We start from the raw sequence: 17,202 nt of genomic DNA on the forward strand, positions 1-17,202 counted from the left end.
GAGAGAGAGAGAGAGGGAGGGAGGGAGAAAGAGAAGGAGAGACAGAGAGAGAAGAGAGAGAGAGAAAGGAAGAGAAGTCGAGTGTTGCGGATCGACGACTGGTTCCTCTTCTTCCGGGTCGGATCGCGAGTAATGTGCTGTAATCAGTGAATAGTGATAGGAACGGATAGAGTCGTCGTCGCCGGAAAGCGAGCGCTGACCGCGACTTCCTGAGGATTATCATCGCGTGAGTAGCCTTGAGCTGGTAGCTTGACCGTTTTTCCCACGGTGTCGGGGAGTCGATCTCCCTCCCCCCGTCCAAGCGGGATCAACCGCTTCTGACCCCGTGATGTCCACTGCACCCCCGGCGTCTTCCGCGAGCGGCCGATGTGACACGTCGAAGTGAAGCGCCGTATTTCGCGGTCGCGCCGGCAAAGATCGACCCGGAACCGGCGCCGGGGCTACCTTCGCTACTGGATCGTATCCGAGGACGCGTCACCGACATTCATCCCGCGCGGAAACCATCCGGGCAGGCGGCGTCAGATCGGCGGTCGTTCGATCGTCCGGCGGACGTCTCGACCGCCGCGCGAAGAACCGGCGTCAGGCGGAGGCGTAGGGGCGGCGGGAGAGGAGGAGGGGGTGGGGGAGGTGGAGGAGGACGAGGAGGAGGAGGTGGTGGTGGTGCTGGTGGTGGCCGCGGTGGTGCAGGAGGAAGGCCCGCGGACGTGCAACAAGTTAAGAGGCCGCCGCCGTCGACGTCGCTGTCGCCGCCAGCGTTCTCGGCACGATGTGACATGGATATCCTCGCCGTAGCCTGCGCCCTCGTCGCGACGGCACTCTACTGTAACACCCTGCAAGCGGGTTTCGTCTATGATGACCGGTGAGTGGGATTTCTCACCTTTGCTCTCTTGTTGGCGAGCGGAGTCGAACGCGGCACGATACGTTTTTCTCCCCGTTGGCGTAAAACAGGTACATTGTCGTGCAATCGTTGTCGAAATCGACCTGACGTCGGCCTCTTTCGACGCGTGGAAGTCAACCAGCAAATCCACGTACGCAGCGATGGAACCGATGTGTGTTGCTATGCGGGGTCTCTTTCGCGGGACGTCCGCGCCGTCGAGAGAGTCGCAGTCGGCGAGATCACGTCGTTTCCAATGGTTTATCTGGCTAGCCAGATCCCGAGAGCTTCCGCGAGCTTTCGATCTAGGGTTGGCAACGTGGTCGCCTTAAGACCCGGCTCTCGAAAAGCGGCCAGTGACACACTTGGCGCGGTCGCGTGACGAGATTCGTCGGATTAGAACAATGTGGCGTGAAAGTTTCGAGGGCGATACCCGTGAGCGATAATTCGTCACGTAGTGATATGAGAGAGGATTCGATTTGAGGGAAGCTTGGTCAGGCCGGTGCGCAAAGTTGTTGATAGCTTATCGAGGCTTATCGAACAGATGCCAGGCGAGGCATGGGTAGGATCAATTCATCCAGACAGAGCGCGATTTACCGCTCGACTTCATTTAATCCTTAACGGACCGGAAGACGTTATATTACATCTCTAACGCAGGAGGCAGTTGCCGTAGACGCTAATTAAGACTAACCAGAGTTTAACTGATTTCCCGTGGAGAAGCAATATCTGCTAAAAGACAGGGAATCGATTAGACCCCGTTTAATTTTAATCAATGTTTACGACCATCCCCAGGACGGTGTATTGCGCCGTAAAGAGAATGCGCCAGTTAGAAATTGATTTTCCTAAAACGTTGGAAGATCGTTGGAAGAAGTGAAGGAATTTTTCTGCTCTGTCCCCGACTCTCGTGGATTGATGCGGACCGCTTTTGAGTAGTCGGATGTCGCTAATTATCCCGACGGACGCGACACGTCGCGTCACGTCGCACGGGCGAGAGGATGAGGAAAAGTTCTTGCCGTCCGGCACGTTTCCGAAGGGCGATGAATGTCGCTTGTAAGAACTCGAGTCCGCCGTGGGTATTACTCATAGCCGGAGTGATATACGGTGGATGACATTCCTCGCGATATTTCAGCCGTCGCGTCACTCGCGCGCGCCGCGCGAAATTGTTTCTCGCTGCCACTGGCTCGATACCACCGCTATGGAAAACAAATAGCCACGAGTCGGAGTAATCGCAACAAACTGTGCACCGTATCGTTCGTTATTTCGCTCTCCTCTCACGGATCAATAAGACTGCGTCAGGATTTGCGCTGCGCTCTCTCGCCAAGCGAAATTTTCGCGATCGCCGATGCTGTAATAGCTCGCCCCGGCGTCATACGCTCCTTGAACAGGTGTTCCCGATATCGAGCGCAACTACGAAAGCTCATTTATTGCTCGCGCAGGTGATCCCGAAATGGTTCCGCGCGTTGAATCAATGTGGCTGTCGCACAGCGCGTTACACAAAAGTCGCGAAATAATAAATATTGCGCAGCGGTATTTGATTAAATTACCTTAAAATTACCGTTACTGATGTATGCGAAGCATCGTACAGTGTGCCAAAAAGTACATTTGGTGGACAAAATTCTGCCTACATCACAAATCTGCATCAATTTTAATGAAATTTTTTTTTAAATACTCGTGAATAGTTCTACTATAATGTCTCACTGCCAAAAATTTGAAAACGTAAACATAACCCCAAACTCCATTACCTGTTACCCCTAATTACCTTAAATTTCATAACACCATGGCCCGAAACTCCACCACTCCAAATCTTATAGTCCCATAACTCCTAAACCTGATTACCCATGAGTTAAAAACCCCATAACCCCTAACTCCACAACCCTATAACGGGGTTAAATAAATTGAAAACATTTCTTTTGGTCTTTTACGATTTTCTCCAAAACGAAGCAAAAATGAGTAAATTTGTAAAAAAACTCTTTTTCTTAATTTATCACTCTCCCACATGCTCCCGAAGTTCTGATGTTCAAGCTCGAGACATCCTTTACGTTCTCTTCATGTATAAACTGAGAATTTCTTCATGTATAAACTGATCATTTGAAGGAATCACTTTCCACCTCATATAGTTTCGAAATTATTTGGAGTAAAATCGCACTTGAAAGGAACAAAAATTCACTTTAAACAACTGTGAAGATATATGTAATAACGAGTGAATATTTTATTCAGATTTTAGAGGTGGTTTCTGACTCCACATAAATGAATGTTTCAATCAATAATTAGGGTAAACTTGTTTCTGTGGCGACAGAATAAATTAGATTCACTCTTTGATTTTGAATAAAAACATTCACTTAACTATTTAGAATTATTCTCATAGAAAATTCACTATCTATATGAGCAAAAAATTTACCGCAATTTGTCAATTTACTTTTCAAGTAAAATTTTGCTTCAAGAAATTTTGAGAACGTGAAATGCAGTGTGAATCAAGTGTATGCATGTATGTATATATAAAATATATTGTACTTAGTTCATTTTCACTTAGAACTTATTGGGTCTGTTGGAAATTAAAAGTGTCCGCTCGCGTCATCAACGCGAGTCTTGTGTTCTTAAACATATTTCCCTTACCAGATAAACTCTATCACTCACCCCACTGACCAAATCCCGAGGCTATAGTTTTTGCTTCCTTATTGCACGAAGTACCAGCAGCGACGTTGCGATGGTACGGAAAATGTTGGCTGGCGCACAAAGTTACAAACTAGAAGTTCGAAATCTGACAGTCAAGTAAAGTGTGTTGTTCAATTGCACAAAAAACGCTTTAATACAGTTACTACATACACTGTTTACAAGCTCAAAGACAGCCACAGTGCCCTTCGTAGTAACGCGGAGCAAGGCGTGCACGAAGAAGCGAAATCACATGGATTGCACGCACCGTCAGAGTCTCTCTTAGCAGAGAAGCACGCGAAGAATCATGCAGCGGAAGTTGCAATGAATTTGCCGACCGAACTTGCGGTAGCACGCGCGAAGTCGCACCGGCGTTAGCTGAGGGAGCAACTTGGCGGAAGCAAAGCAAAAGCCTCAGCAAAGCGAAAGTGAGCAGCGTGCAGCGTAAAAGCGAATGTCAGACCGGGTTCTGGAGTTCTTAAGTATACAGCTTTTATCGTTTTGCTAGAAGACAGCAGGCATCTGCTATTGGGCCTAGAGATGCAACGACAATTCGATAATATCGAAATCGTCGTATATCGTGGATCAATATCGATCATTTGCCGATAATATTTTTTCTCCGATAATTTGCAATTTGTCTCGTCCTTATACTCAATTTTACCAACATAGTTTAAACTTTCATCTGAGTTTCAACTCTTTTCACATATATTCTTAGATAAAACTCAGGTTAAGGTTATAAAGTTGGTCCCATATAATTTACTTTAACTGGAGTTTAACTCGTTAGAAGTCTGTCCAGATAAACTTGCATAATCACACTTTGCATATGCATAGGGAAATCAACCAATCATGGTCCATATAATACAAGAATGTCTCTTATATTAGATATATTTTACATTGGATTAGTCAATTTCCTTGTGCATGTGAATAATGTGAATATGCAAGTTTATCTGGATAGGCTTTTAACGAGTTAAACTCTGGTTTAAATGAGTTGTGTAACAGGATCTTAACTGCTATTGGTCGGGCACTCTCGAACATGAATTGGCCTAATCGTAAACACAAGACGTAAATTTAGATAGCCAATCAGGATATTACTTTAGATTTATGTATTCTAAAGAAGGTAAAACTGAGGATAAGTCTGATAGTAAGCAGAAGTAATTAGAATAGTTAAAATCTTAGTCTACAGTTTCAATCTTAAGATTTGTTCAATCCTAAGATTTATATTTCTTGTATTCTTCGCACTTGTGCCACTTTTGCAGTTAGAAAGGATCTTAATTTCTGCTGTTGTTTGTGTATATTTTCTACAGCACCAAAGGGATTTTTATCCTGTTAATAAAGTAGAATTCAAATTAGAATTTTTAGACTTTTAACATAGGATATACATATATCTAACGTTGAATGTTTAAATATTCATATGTAATCCCTTGGCTATTGGATGAAAAAAATGCTTGTAGGCTAAAAATACTTTTGACTGTGACCGCGGTGGGGCTCGCGAGAATCCATGCGGTACAGATCGTCTTCCTTGGCGACAGGGAAGAGGGCCCTCACCGGCTGCTTAGCCTTGCCCTTGGTAAAGTGGCGTGCTTTTTATCTAAAAGAATACCGCAACTACGCGAGATGAGAAGCGGGGAAGCGGGCGAGAGAATAAGTGGTTTTTGCGAGAGATTTCAAGTTTAACAATGACTTTTACTTAGCATTCCGTTACACATGCGGATGCAGTGGAGGCTCGACCAAAGGTAATCGTGGTTCTGCGAGCAGAACCTTTGACAGGACGCTTGTATAGCTAAGGCGCGCGAGACCTCGCAAGTCTTTTTCGCTTTACACCCGGGTACTGACGATTCGACCTGACTGAGCGTACTACGAGTGGTGCCCACGACGCGACAGAAAATACGCGCAAGAAACGACGAATGATGCACGTGGACGACGCGTAGAATACACGCGAAACGATGGAAATACGCAGGATAATGAGTAACACACGCGGAACGGTTACAAGAACATGTTACAAGAACAACGCATGTAAAATGACGTGATACACACAAAACGTCGATGCGACGTACGCGATACAATGGAGATACACACGGAACCGAACGCACACAATCGGAGAATCAAATCTCAGAATTTATTAGGCGCGAACCTTATTTCTTCAGCTCAAATCGCGGACCTCCAAGCACTTCACGCCGATACCGACCTATTAGACGACAATCGATAATACATTAAGTGACTGCACGAACCGACGAGCTTGAGAGAGAGAACCGAACAGCGCGACGCAATACTCGCCAGAGTCCTCGTCCAGCAATCCAACGGCGGTCGTCGAGAATGATGGTGGCCATGATACCAAACCTACGCGAGGGCTCGGCGTCTCGCGAAACGCTCAATTCGCGACTATACACTGTTGTCTCACCAAGTTTACCGCCTCGACGACTAGCTTCCTCGCCGGTTCCTCGAGCAGTAAAGACGACTAGTTTCACAGACTTCTATATACTACTAGATTGCTAACTTCTTACAGCTGAGGCAAAAAGTGGGGCCATTTTTGTTAAGGCGTTTCATATATTCATACACTAAATTTTGCCTTAATAAAGATGGCTGCTACTATTCACATTACGTTAAAAATTTGCCTCACTTCTCTACAGACCAATTGTAGGGAGTTAGCAGTTTAATAGTATATAGAAGTCTGTGACTAGTTTGCTTGCTGGTTTCCCGAACAGTGGCGAGCTTGCGGCAGCTTGCAGGATCTAGGATTCCAGCGGCCGATCGATGATTGGCCTCTGGGAGCGGCCGTAATAATTTCGCGCGCCGCAGGGAGCCCCGAAATATGAATCTTCTCCTCGGCCTCCGTTTTTCCTCCGAGAGTTTACGGACGATGAACATTTGTGGCTTCTTGGCGACTGATTGTCGACCTCGGGGTCGACAGGGAGCCTTTCCGCGGCAAGTTTTGCTAAGGTTATTCATTAATGTAAAATTATTTGATTATATTTACTTACATGTTTAATTGAAATTATTTCACCAAAGCATCCGGTAACTATTACTCAGCTTTGATGGTTATTACAAAATCTTTTTTTCGCTATACATATACTACTTTTACGCTGCTATGGTCGTCGCGGTATCAAGACGAACGTCGAACTCGATCGGGTTGTAAGAGGAGTTAACACGCGCACACTTTTACGGTTTGTCGCTTTCGCGACGGAGGGCGATTTCCACACGTCGACGTGGCCCAACGATTTGCAACATCTTTCGGAGCCGTTCGCGAGCCGTATCTCGCAGATAGCGGCCGAAATATGCGGGGTCGCGGAATTGCCGCGTGGCGCCATATAATCCAAAGTTACTCGCACGATAAGAGCCTTTAATCCGAGGCTCTCGAATTCTATGACACCGAATCCCCTAATTGAGTATCCCGTAATCTCTCGAACATCGTGGCCAGAACTCGATCGCGTCGCGCTGGGCTTCAGGACGTTGTAGGCTCGCACTGAGATAACTGTAAATTAAGGTTGAGTGCATCCTACTAGGGTTAATGCAGTGTTACACCGGATAAACATCACGGGATCGGTTAATATCGGTTAATATCGATTAAAATTCCCAAAAGAAAGATTAGCAATTCCCTCGACATTCAAAAACCAAGAAATCTAAAAACTTTTTACGGATGAATAAAAAGGGCACATAGCAATTTCTTATTTTCCCAAATGCAGATTAGATTCTAATCAGAATACTCTGTCCCAAAATAGATTACCCCTTACCAATGCAATTAGGAATCCCATTCTTGTTTCAAACATAGATTCTCTATCTAGAATCAGAATAGAAATATTAAGGAAACTCGAGCTTTTTATTTTCTACATCAGTTTCATTAATGCGATAAAGCAAATGTAAACCGGAGAAAACGTTTTCTACGGCTTACAAATGTATTTCATACACTTGTAAATCGGAAGAATTTGTCGGATATTTATATATATTTTTGACTTAGTTTGAATGCCTTTTATTACAATTTCTTCATAATGATTTTGTTCGCAAACGCTTTGGCTATTTGCTCATTACAAGTATGTGTGTGTATATATACTTGTAACGAGTAAGTACTCAAAATGTTTCATATATTTGCTAAGTTTTAGTTGTAAAATGTAAATCAGAAAAAATCTTTGGGAAAACTTTAAAATGGAATCTGGGTTTACTCACTTAGATTCGCATGTTTAAAACATTACACTTGTAACCAGAATCTGCATAGATTTCCCATCTAGAACCTATGATTATTGTAGGAAATCGGGCTGAGTCTCAATTAGATCCCCCAAGCATTTTCTATGCGGGAGAAAATGCACTTGGCTAATCATGCCTTATTCGAATTTCAAATTCAACGGTATCTCCTTTCGCCGCGATGTGCGCAACCAGCGTAAAATTGAGGTGTGTATTCACGCGCGCGAGGTCGATTATAATTTAAATTCTCCTCGACGTAACTCTCTATATCTACGCATTCTGTTTTATTTTTCTGTGTTTGTTCTGCGCTTGGAAAGCGCGTAATTGGAAACCCCGTTGTTGTTAGAAGACGATACGCGCGCATGATAGCTCGTACGATGAATTAACAACAAGTCGATGTTATTTACACAACCGATGTTTGAAAAATCCGGCTGTGGTTCCGCCGCGCGTTCACTCCCGAGCAATTCGTTTACGGTTATTGGGAGCGCTGCGCAAAGTAATCACGATTGTTTCTCAGCCAGGTGCCCGGCGAATTCTCATTGCTAGACGCGCGATGCATACACGGTGTTTATAAGAGTTTATCAATCGCCGAATTATATTCGCCACCGTGCAAAACTTTCGCGACTCGCGCGCGAAAGGTGTAAGTTTCGTATAACTAGCTATAAAGGATTAGGGGAGTGTTACTTGGTGTAATCTTGCCTTGCGCGTGCCTCCCGTGGGATCGCGAGGGCTGATCCGAAACACTCTTCGAGTTTGATAGTTCGCGAAGGGAGCGAACTACTTTCGTAGGCTCGCGGGAGCGTTTATTCTTCGCGAGACAAGTAGCCAATTAACTGGACACTCTCATGATTCTTTTCCCTAATTTTCACGTGCCGTCCGTCTTGAGATCGAATCTTCTCCGTGAACGATATCGAGCGCCTTATACTTCGGCTCGCGGACAAAAATATTTCTCCTCTATTGATGCACAGCTATTCGCTTTCTCGCTACATTAACGTCAATTTTTCCATAAATCGGTAGGTGAAGGGAAATGCGAGGTATTTTGCGCGCATAAAAGAGAAAAAAGAACAAAAAGTAAAAACACTTTTACGTAGAATCCCTTATACCGACTGCGATATACCTTAATCTCGTGTAGTTTCGCAGAAATGGCGAAGTCGGGCACTTTTAAATATCTTATTATTATTTCTTTCAGTGAGATAGTACCGTGACGTCAATTCAAGATTGGATAATTTAGAGAGAAATACATCTCTTCATAGTCTCTCCGCAAGCCGTAAAAGCGTTATAATACCCAGACACGTAATCTTGGATATCTTTATTGTTTTCTTTGTTTATTATTCGTGTTATTACTTATGTTATTATTTATTTTTATTGTTTTCTTTATATAAAATATGCGAATATTTAAACTCTTAACATTATATATATATATTTTTTTAAATATATAAATATATATTCTGTGTTGTAAGTGTTCATATAAGGGAGAATTGTCGAAAAAAAAGAAAATCGTGCTTCATCAATTTTTTTATCAAATATGAACGACATAACAGTAAAAATAACAAATAAATAGAGCAACACGAGAAATATAAACAATTTTCAGACTATATCTTATCTTTTACGTGTGTTACAGACATTAAAAAAAATGAGATACTAGAAATTAGAAAAAAATTAGATTTAGAAGTTTGATTTCGGCAACTTTCCCCTATTTAAAGTCTAGAACAAATAGAATGTTCAGGATTCGGTATGTGTCCGGGAATTGGACTTTTATCTAAACACGAGGAATTTAATTGAAACACCACGTCCGCCTGAAATAAGTAATATAAGTTTACGAGGACCATTCGCGCGCGCGTGATAATATCGGAAAGCATCGCGTGACCGCGCCTCCTCGGCGTAAGGAGCATCCGCGATCACCGATTCGGCGAGGTTAATTAATCATCCCCTTTACGTTATCGGCGGCGCCGACGTCGGCGTTATAAACATTTAGGCGCCTAACGGCACGCGCGGCGCAGCGCGGTAGCGTGGCGCGGGGAAGAGTGCTTGCCATAAATTAAATTATTCCGGTCTGGGCGTCGGAAATCAACTGTGCCGACCGTTCCGCTGGAAACGCCCGGTGCGATTAGTCCGATAATCAAACGCTTAATTATGGAACGAATTCGGACGGTCTCGGAGAGAAGACAGGCGAACAGAGAGAAGATAGAATTGAGAGTAGTTTATTCTTCAGTCTTGGATTATATCATATAAATTACTATGGTTCATAAGTAATACAATCCACTTGACGTACAGCAAAGTATTAAGAACTGACGTCTGTCTAGCTAGCTCCTACACTTAATTTAAAATGAACAGTAAAATTATATAATTATATAATTATGTGCTATTTGTGCGCTCTCCAAAATGACATGCAAAAATTTTGCACTTTATTCATTACACTATAAAAAAGTTTTTTGTGGGGGGCTAAGTGGACAGCAAGTCAGTCCCTCCGTCAACAAATAACAAGTAATTTAGCAAAATAAATATGTAGGGATTTTCTAGTAAAAACTTATGCAGTTTTACTAAACACCTAATCAGTTACTGTCTAGTATTACTGCATTTCATAGTTGTATCAAAACTGCGCAAAAACTGGAAAGGAACTGAAAGAAACAGTTTTATTAAGTTTTACATCGCACACACATGGGCATGATAAAAATTATATTATTTAGAGACGATCTTAAAACTATATAAAGGATAAGTGAACGCGTAGCAAAACATAGAGCAAGGAAGAGGAAGTTCGAGGAAATCTGGAATTTAACAAAATAATACGTTATGGCAAAAATGCCAAGTAAGGTTAGAGTTGAAAGTGAGCAAACGACAAATGGGCTGTATATTAATGATATAGAATTGTATTGCGACAAAAACATATTAGACTATCTTAGAAATGCATCTTAGATTTCCTGTACAATTGTGGACGTAAAAGTTGTCCGACTTTTTGTTGGCAATATAACCTAAAAATTATCCAATGAGAGAATAGTACCTAAAAAATACGTTTCTTATAATGGACTATTTAAATATATTTTGAAACTTATTACAAAAAATCAGACATTCTTTATGTCTACGACTAAACTGACTTTTATTAAAAATTAAAATTATACAATAAGTAAGCATGCACACAATATCCATTATTATTAGCACAAAACTGTCTATTTTATGAACAATAAACTTGCTTATTAATCCATTGAATAGTTTCTTTGTCCAATTATTACTCAGTTCTCGATCAATAAATGAGCTCAGATATTGTGCATTTTTTGTGCTCAGTAACTGCAGACAAGGAAAGCGTTACATTTTGATTGGGATCCCAACAGTTTTATTCGCCAGTTACTGGGAAAACATTAATATAACTGTTCAGTAACTGCTTACAAACTGCGTGAAATTTCTACGCATAATCATGCGCTGTAATATTCCGGTAATTTTGACTTTTGTGCTGCAACTTAAGAGTCTTGGCAAAAAATAGTATTGTCATAGAATTTCTTTAAAATGGAAAATATCGTCAATTCAATTACGCACGATGAATCTATGATTTATGCGTTTTTAGATTTAGGTCATTTTAATTTTTGCGCTGTAGTGTTTAAGAGATTTCTCTCTTGAGATAAAAAATATAATTGTCATAAATTTTTATTAAAATGACCTAGATATAAGGGCGAATAAAACGTAGATTCATCGCATATAATTGAATTGATAATATTTTTTATCGTAAAAAAATTTTATGATAATTCTATTTTTTGCGTCAAGAGAAAAGTCCCTTAACGATTGCAGTGCAAAATCAGAATAACCTATCTATATATGAGGAATATACGATTTATACGCTTCTAAATATATATACACACGCTGAGAAAATATAATTCAGAGGTCGAATCATATATCAATTATGTTTTTTCAGCGTATATAGATCTAGAAACGTACAAATCGTATATTCCTCGTACGTAATTGAATTAACGATATTTTTCATTTTAAAGAAATTTGATTATATATTAGCGCGTAATTTTTACAAATTTGTTAAATGACTTGATATTTATTGATGAGGGAATTGACTGACTCCTCTTAAAAAAATTTTTCTTAGTGTAAAGGATGGAACACAAGATTTTTGCGTGTTATTTTCGGAGAGCGCATAAACAGCACGATTATATAATTATCATTTCAAATTAGGTGGGAGGGGGAGGACTAACTAGGCAGACATTAAAAACTGTACGCAAACACCTCGGCGAACGCCTAATTGACAATTCCTAGTAGAAATGTCCATGAAACGCAATTTAGATTGCAAAAAATATGAACATATATTATAAAAACCAAAAATACAAGCATAGTATAATAGTTTGTTTTCCAAAAATTTCTGTGCATCAGTGCATACTAGTGCAATAACTTAGGATGAAAAGAAAAGTATATCTGTTCACACTCTAACCGATTGCACTAGTGCAGAACCTCCTTGAAAACGAACAGATCTGATGATTGCGATGGAAGATGAGAGAGAGAGAGAGAGAGAGAGAGAGAGAGAGAGAGAGAGAGAGAGAGAGAATTCGTGAAGGAAGAAGGAGAGAGGGGAGAATTTGTGAAGGAAGAAAGGGTGAATATGAAGAACCGCGAGGAAGCAAAGGGCGTAGAGCGTGGGTATCGCATCGACTCCCGGCGGAGCCTTAAAGCTCACGTAATAACGAAAAACGGCCGTGTGCTTGCGCTCGCGCGCGCGTACGTGCATTAAGCCGAGATAATTTTTCATCCATATCCGGCCCATTAGCGGCTACCTCGTTCGATGCGACCGCCGAGGCTAAAGCGGCCGATGCGCCCACCGGTGGCGACCATAATCAAGTCGAGTCCGGTTATTAACGAGAGCCCCCGGCTGGCTCCCTCTCTATCCTTTTTACTCGCTATTCCCTTTCTCGTTTCACTTTACTTACTCTCCTTTTCTTTCTCTCTCTCACTCTCTCTCTCTCTCTCTCTCTCTCTCTCTCTCTCTCTCTTTCTCGCTCGCTCTCGGTCACGTCTCTTTCCTCGTCCCTTCAACGTGACCCAGCAAAATGCTGGCTCGCTCGCCACCCATGACGTCGGCAACCCTACTGTTCTCGGTCGACCTACAATTCTGGATCTTTTGAGGCTTGCGCTCAATTATTCGGTCTGTGCGGTGATTTTATCTTCTCTTCTTCTCTCTCGCTTTGCCTCGTGCTCTCCTTTCTATGGTAACGTTTAACGTCAATCGCCGACGTGCTTGGTTGATTTTGAGTTTCGACCTTGTTTCATGCTTTCGAGACTTTAAAAAACGCTCAGTATGTGACACCTGATGTCTCTCTGGCGTATCCGGTCAAGAATAGAGAAACATCGGCGCGAATATGAGCGCACAAGACATAGGAGAGCTATCTCTCTCCCGAAGATTCCACCTGTTTTATTCTGACCGTGGATCTTTCTCTCTCTTTCTCTCCCTCTCTCTTGCGCACACGAAGTTTACCGTGTCGTGAGTTTATTCCGACCGTGCGCGCGGCGCCTGAAACTCATAGGATAATAAAGGCCCCGTATTTTACCCCGACGCCTCGGCCACAATGGGCGCGCAAAGAATACGGGACATATTTATTCGACTAGTTTTTTACTGGTGGCGCCAGGAACGTATAGTCGGAAGCAAACGAGGGGAAAGGAGGACGGGAACAGCAGCGCAGATAGTACCGCGCGGTGAAAGAAGGAGTGTCGAAAACGCAACGAAGTTGGAAGACACCCCGCGCGTTTCTGCCGCTCTCGCCTTACTTTGGCATCTCATCTCTTGCATATCACGAAACTGGAATATCGCGGTTAATGCATGCGCGCCAAACTGCTTACGCGCTGTCTCGTTACTTACTTATTGGCTGTCTTACTTTTGTACGGCTCGATCGATCTCTCATGTGTTTCCGATTCGACCTCTCAATTATGTTTTCTCAGCGTGTGTATATATATTTCTCTATCTCTTATATATTTATATACTGTTCGAAGTTTTTGTCAGCTGTCGTGGAGTTGAATGGAATCGGAAGGCCGGAGAGGGGAGGGCAAAAAGAATCTTCCACCATCGAGATGTAAATTGAGACTTTCGAAGCTTCCATACCTCGATATGCAGATGTGGAAATCTGGAATACACTGCCGTTATAGGTATTACGGAATTAAGCGCACCGCGAAACTTGAAAATACGTCGCCGTAATTCGCCGCGGCGACGTGAAATATTAGCTGACAATTAAATTTCCCCGTTACACGTTATGTTTCACGCTTGTGCATTAATCTCATGTCGACACACGGTGCTTTATTTATATTGCAGCCTGTTTTGCAGCAGTCTAACGCGCAATTCTTCCCTTTCAATCTGTTTGTATCATTACGTTAGATTTATTATGAATTTCGTGCAACTATTTTGTATCGTCGTCATTTTTACGCTGCATAGGAGTGCTTTTATTTTCTCGTATTTAATCTGCTTTTATTGCTTACATCTTTTTTGTCTTCTAGTATCTCCCCCGTCACTTCTGCAGACGTATAATTTTTAGAACAGAATGATTGTTTCTTTCGTTTTTCTCTCTCTACTCCTTCTTTTTCTCTCTCTTTCTCTCTCTTTCTTTCTCTCTCTATCATTTTCGCGCACTATCTACCTAAACTCGCGAACGAACTCCGGGACGGCACCTTCGCACGTAGATGCAGCACCGATGCAGCTACATCGAGGACGAGTTCGGAATAAGAAAAGTTGGCGGTTGAGGCTTAGCTTGTTCCGTTTCCGCCGGTGAATAATACCGCGGTATTCGTCGGAGGCGCGCCTTCGGTCGCATGAAATGTAAAGCACGGCATTACTATTTCAGCCCGTGGTGCATTCGGACTACTACGATGCGCGCGGTTTCTCAGAGCGTGCGTAAATAATGGACGTGCTCTGGAACACGGCTACGACGATGAAAGAAAAATTACACCATCCGCGAGAGAGACGCGCGAAACTTTGCTGAGCGTGGTCTTCATTATAGACACCGGCGAAACCGAATGATCAATCGGGCCGTTGATTGATGCCTGGCGAATGTTTCGGTCGAGAACTTTTTTTTTTATTTTTTATGTTGTGTACAATTATTGTTCACTCTCCAGTTTATTATTAGTAGCATCTAGCTTTCTTTGTAAATCAATCATTTATTTTACTGTCAACTGTCGGCTATAGGGAAAGACAGATAAAACGGAATACTTTTTGAAAGGTCGTCAAAGGAAGGTTAAAACAATTTTTTTCCTAAGATGATCACGTAGGTGTTTAGTGTGGATTGTTTACTGAAAAATTGGCAAAAGAGACATTTGGATTTTTTAAATTTTCTTAGGAATAATTATGAAAAGAAAAATTTAGTATCGATTTCCGACTTGCCCGTAAGATGCGCGCAAAGTGGAGTATCAAATAAAAGTCTTATAATCGATTGAAATGTGAAACAAATATATGTATTTAGGAATGTATATCTATCTAAAAAAACAAATTTAAAAACCGATAACTGCAACATCTCAAAATTATTTGATAAAATAAGAACTGTTAACTTGTTCGATGTAATACAGTTAGATTAAATTATTGTTTAGTATAATTACGTGTATAAAACACTATTGGTTGGTGTCTACATTAGGATATAAATGAAGAGAAATATATATAATAGACAATTATAAATAATATATGGAAGAAATACAAATTAATCCAAATTACGATACAGAAGTCTACAATTGTAATCTTTTCATAGTTAGTATCAGTAAAAATCGTTCAAATAATTTAATTTAAATATTAATACGCAGAAGAAATAGTATGGTTGGCTCACACATAATTTTAGTTGTGTCAATTAGATTCGATACTAAAGCTAGTTGGTACAACCAGATTTGATATGTGAGTTGGCCATATTGTTTTTCTTCCGTATATTAATAATTAAATTAAATTATTTGCTTTTTAAACGATTTCTATTGATACTATGAAAGGATCACAATTGTAGACTTCTGCATCATAATTTGGATTAATCCCGTATCATTAGCATCTAAAGCATCTAGGACAGGCATAGTCAACTTTATCCAGCGAAAAAGTCCCTTTCCTTCATTCGTAAACGCTGATATTTCCTGCTACCTTTATTTCGCCTTCTATTCGCGTCTGTCTCATTCCACTCCTCCATCTCACTCCGCGAGAGGACGTCGTGGCTTCGGAACTCGAGGTTGTTGCCTGAGGATACCTGAGGCCATGCCTGATCTAAAGCATCTAGAGCAGCATTTAGAGCATTGTTAACAAAATGAAACATATCACGTAGTGTCTTCTTTTGCATACAATGCTATTTAATTGATGAATAACGAGTTATCAGATTAGAAATTTATTCTATGTGTATTCATTCGTAAAGTTGGATGGCACAGTTAATCGTTAGATGTTCCTTTATATAATAAGGAAAACAGTTCATATAATAAACTGTTATAACTAATAAATAATTTTAATATATATTTAAAATTGGGACTCAAGGATCGGTCTAAGTATGGAAGGTTGATTCTCCGCGTACGGTAATCGAAGAGAAAATTTCGATACGTCCGTTTGATATACTGGACATTTTTATCCTCCCACAATCATATTAATATTAAAAGTTATATTAGTATTTAATAGCACTAAGACATCCGTGCTCCTAATGTGCCATTAATATTTCACTATTAATTAACTCTATAAAGGAGCGTTCTATTATTTCGGTTTAAATGATTTTAACTTAACTCCGGGCTTTTATTAGAAAATAGCAGAAATAATCGGTTTCGTTAATTTACCCCGGTAGCTAAATAATCCCGGTCTCCCTTAATCTAGATGTTCTAGAATCTAAATTTGTACCGGCCTCTTTTTTCTAGGTATTAAAAAGTTTGGCATGACGTGTCAGGGATTTCAGGGACACCTATTAATCTATGATTTATTAATGTTATATGTAACTATCATCCATTGTAATTTATTCGTTATCAGTGACATCAGTTGTTCTCTCTATAGGTTAATCGTTTTATTTCCCTATCGAGACCATCGGCTATAGGTATTGAAAAGTTTGGCATGACGTGTCGGGAATTTGAGGGATGCCTATTAATCTATGCAATATCGCTTTTGTACATTTATTACGTGTACTTCGTAGCCCGGATATGCAATCGTGCCAAACGCAATTCCGGACAACATCCAGACGGGAATCGCGAAAAATTTATATTCCATCGAAACTACCATCGACTACATTCGCTTTTGCGCGATATAAATCCGCCCTCCAGATGTAATTTACAAAACAAATGGGACTAGTGAGACAATAATTTATGATTATTGTCACGTAAAACCGCTGAACGTAAAATAAGTTAATACGATTGAAATAGGTCCACCGGCGCGGAAGATTTTATTAAGGCCAGTTCTCGGTGGCCGCATGATTCTCGCAACGAATCATGCAAAACAAAAGTTTTAATAGAATTTATCTCACTCCGGTTCTTTCCAAATTGTTTTTAACTTTGCACGCCTCTCTTTCTCTCTCTCTCTCTCTCTCTCTCTCTCTCTCTCTCTCTCT

General features: G+C 41.2%; 1 protein-coding gene across 3 annotated transcripts in view; it reads left to right on the top strand.

The window, feature by feature from the left end:
* The first annotated feature begins 666 nt into the window (after positions 1-666).
* LOC116847572 (protein O-mannosyl-transferase TMTC2) overlaps positions 667-17,202 on the top strand; it is a 412,543-nt gene continuing 396,007 nt past the window's right edge. For all 3 annotated transcript variants that reach the window (XM_032822683.1, XM_032822685.1, XM_032822684.1), the window contains exon 1: positions 667-859. In XM_032822683.1, coding sequence (XP_032678574.1) covers positions 774-859 — 86 coding nt within the window. In that variant the 5' untranslated portion in view covers positions 667-773. The remainder of the gene's footprint in view (positions 860-17,202) is intronic.

The sequence above is a fragment of the Odontomachus brunneus genome, unplaced genomic scaffold (assembly GCF_010583005.1).
Source record: "Odontomachus brunneus isolate Ranch 3 - 2012 unplaced genomic scaffold, Obru_v1 Obru_scaffold_080, whole genome shotgun sequence".
NCBI lineage: Eukaryota > Metazoa > Arthropoda > Insecta > Hymenoptera > Formicidae > Odontomachus > Odontomachus brunneus.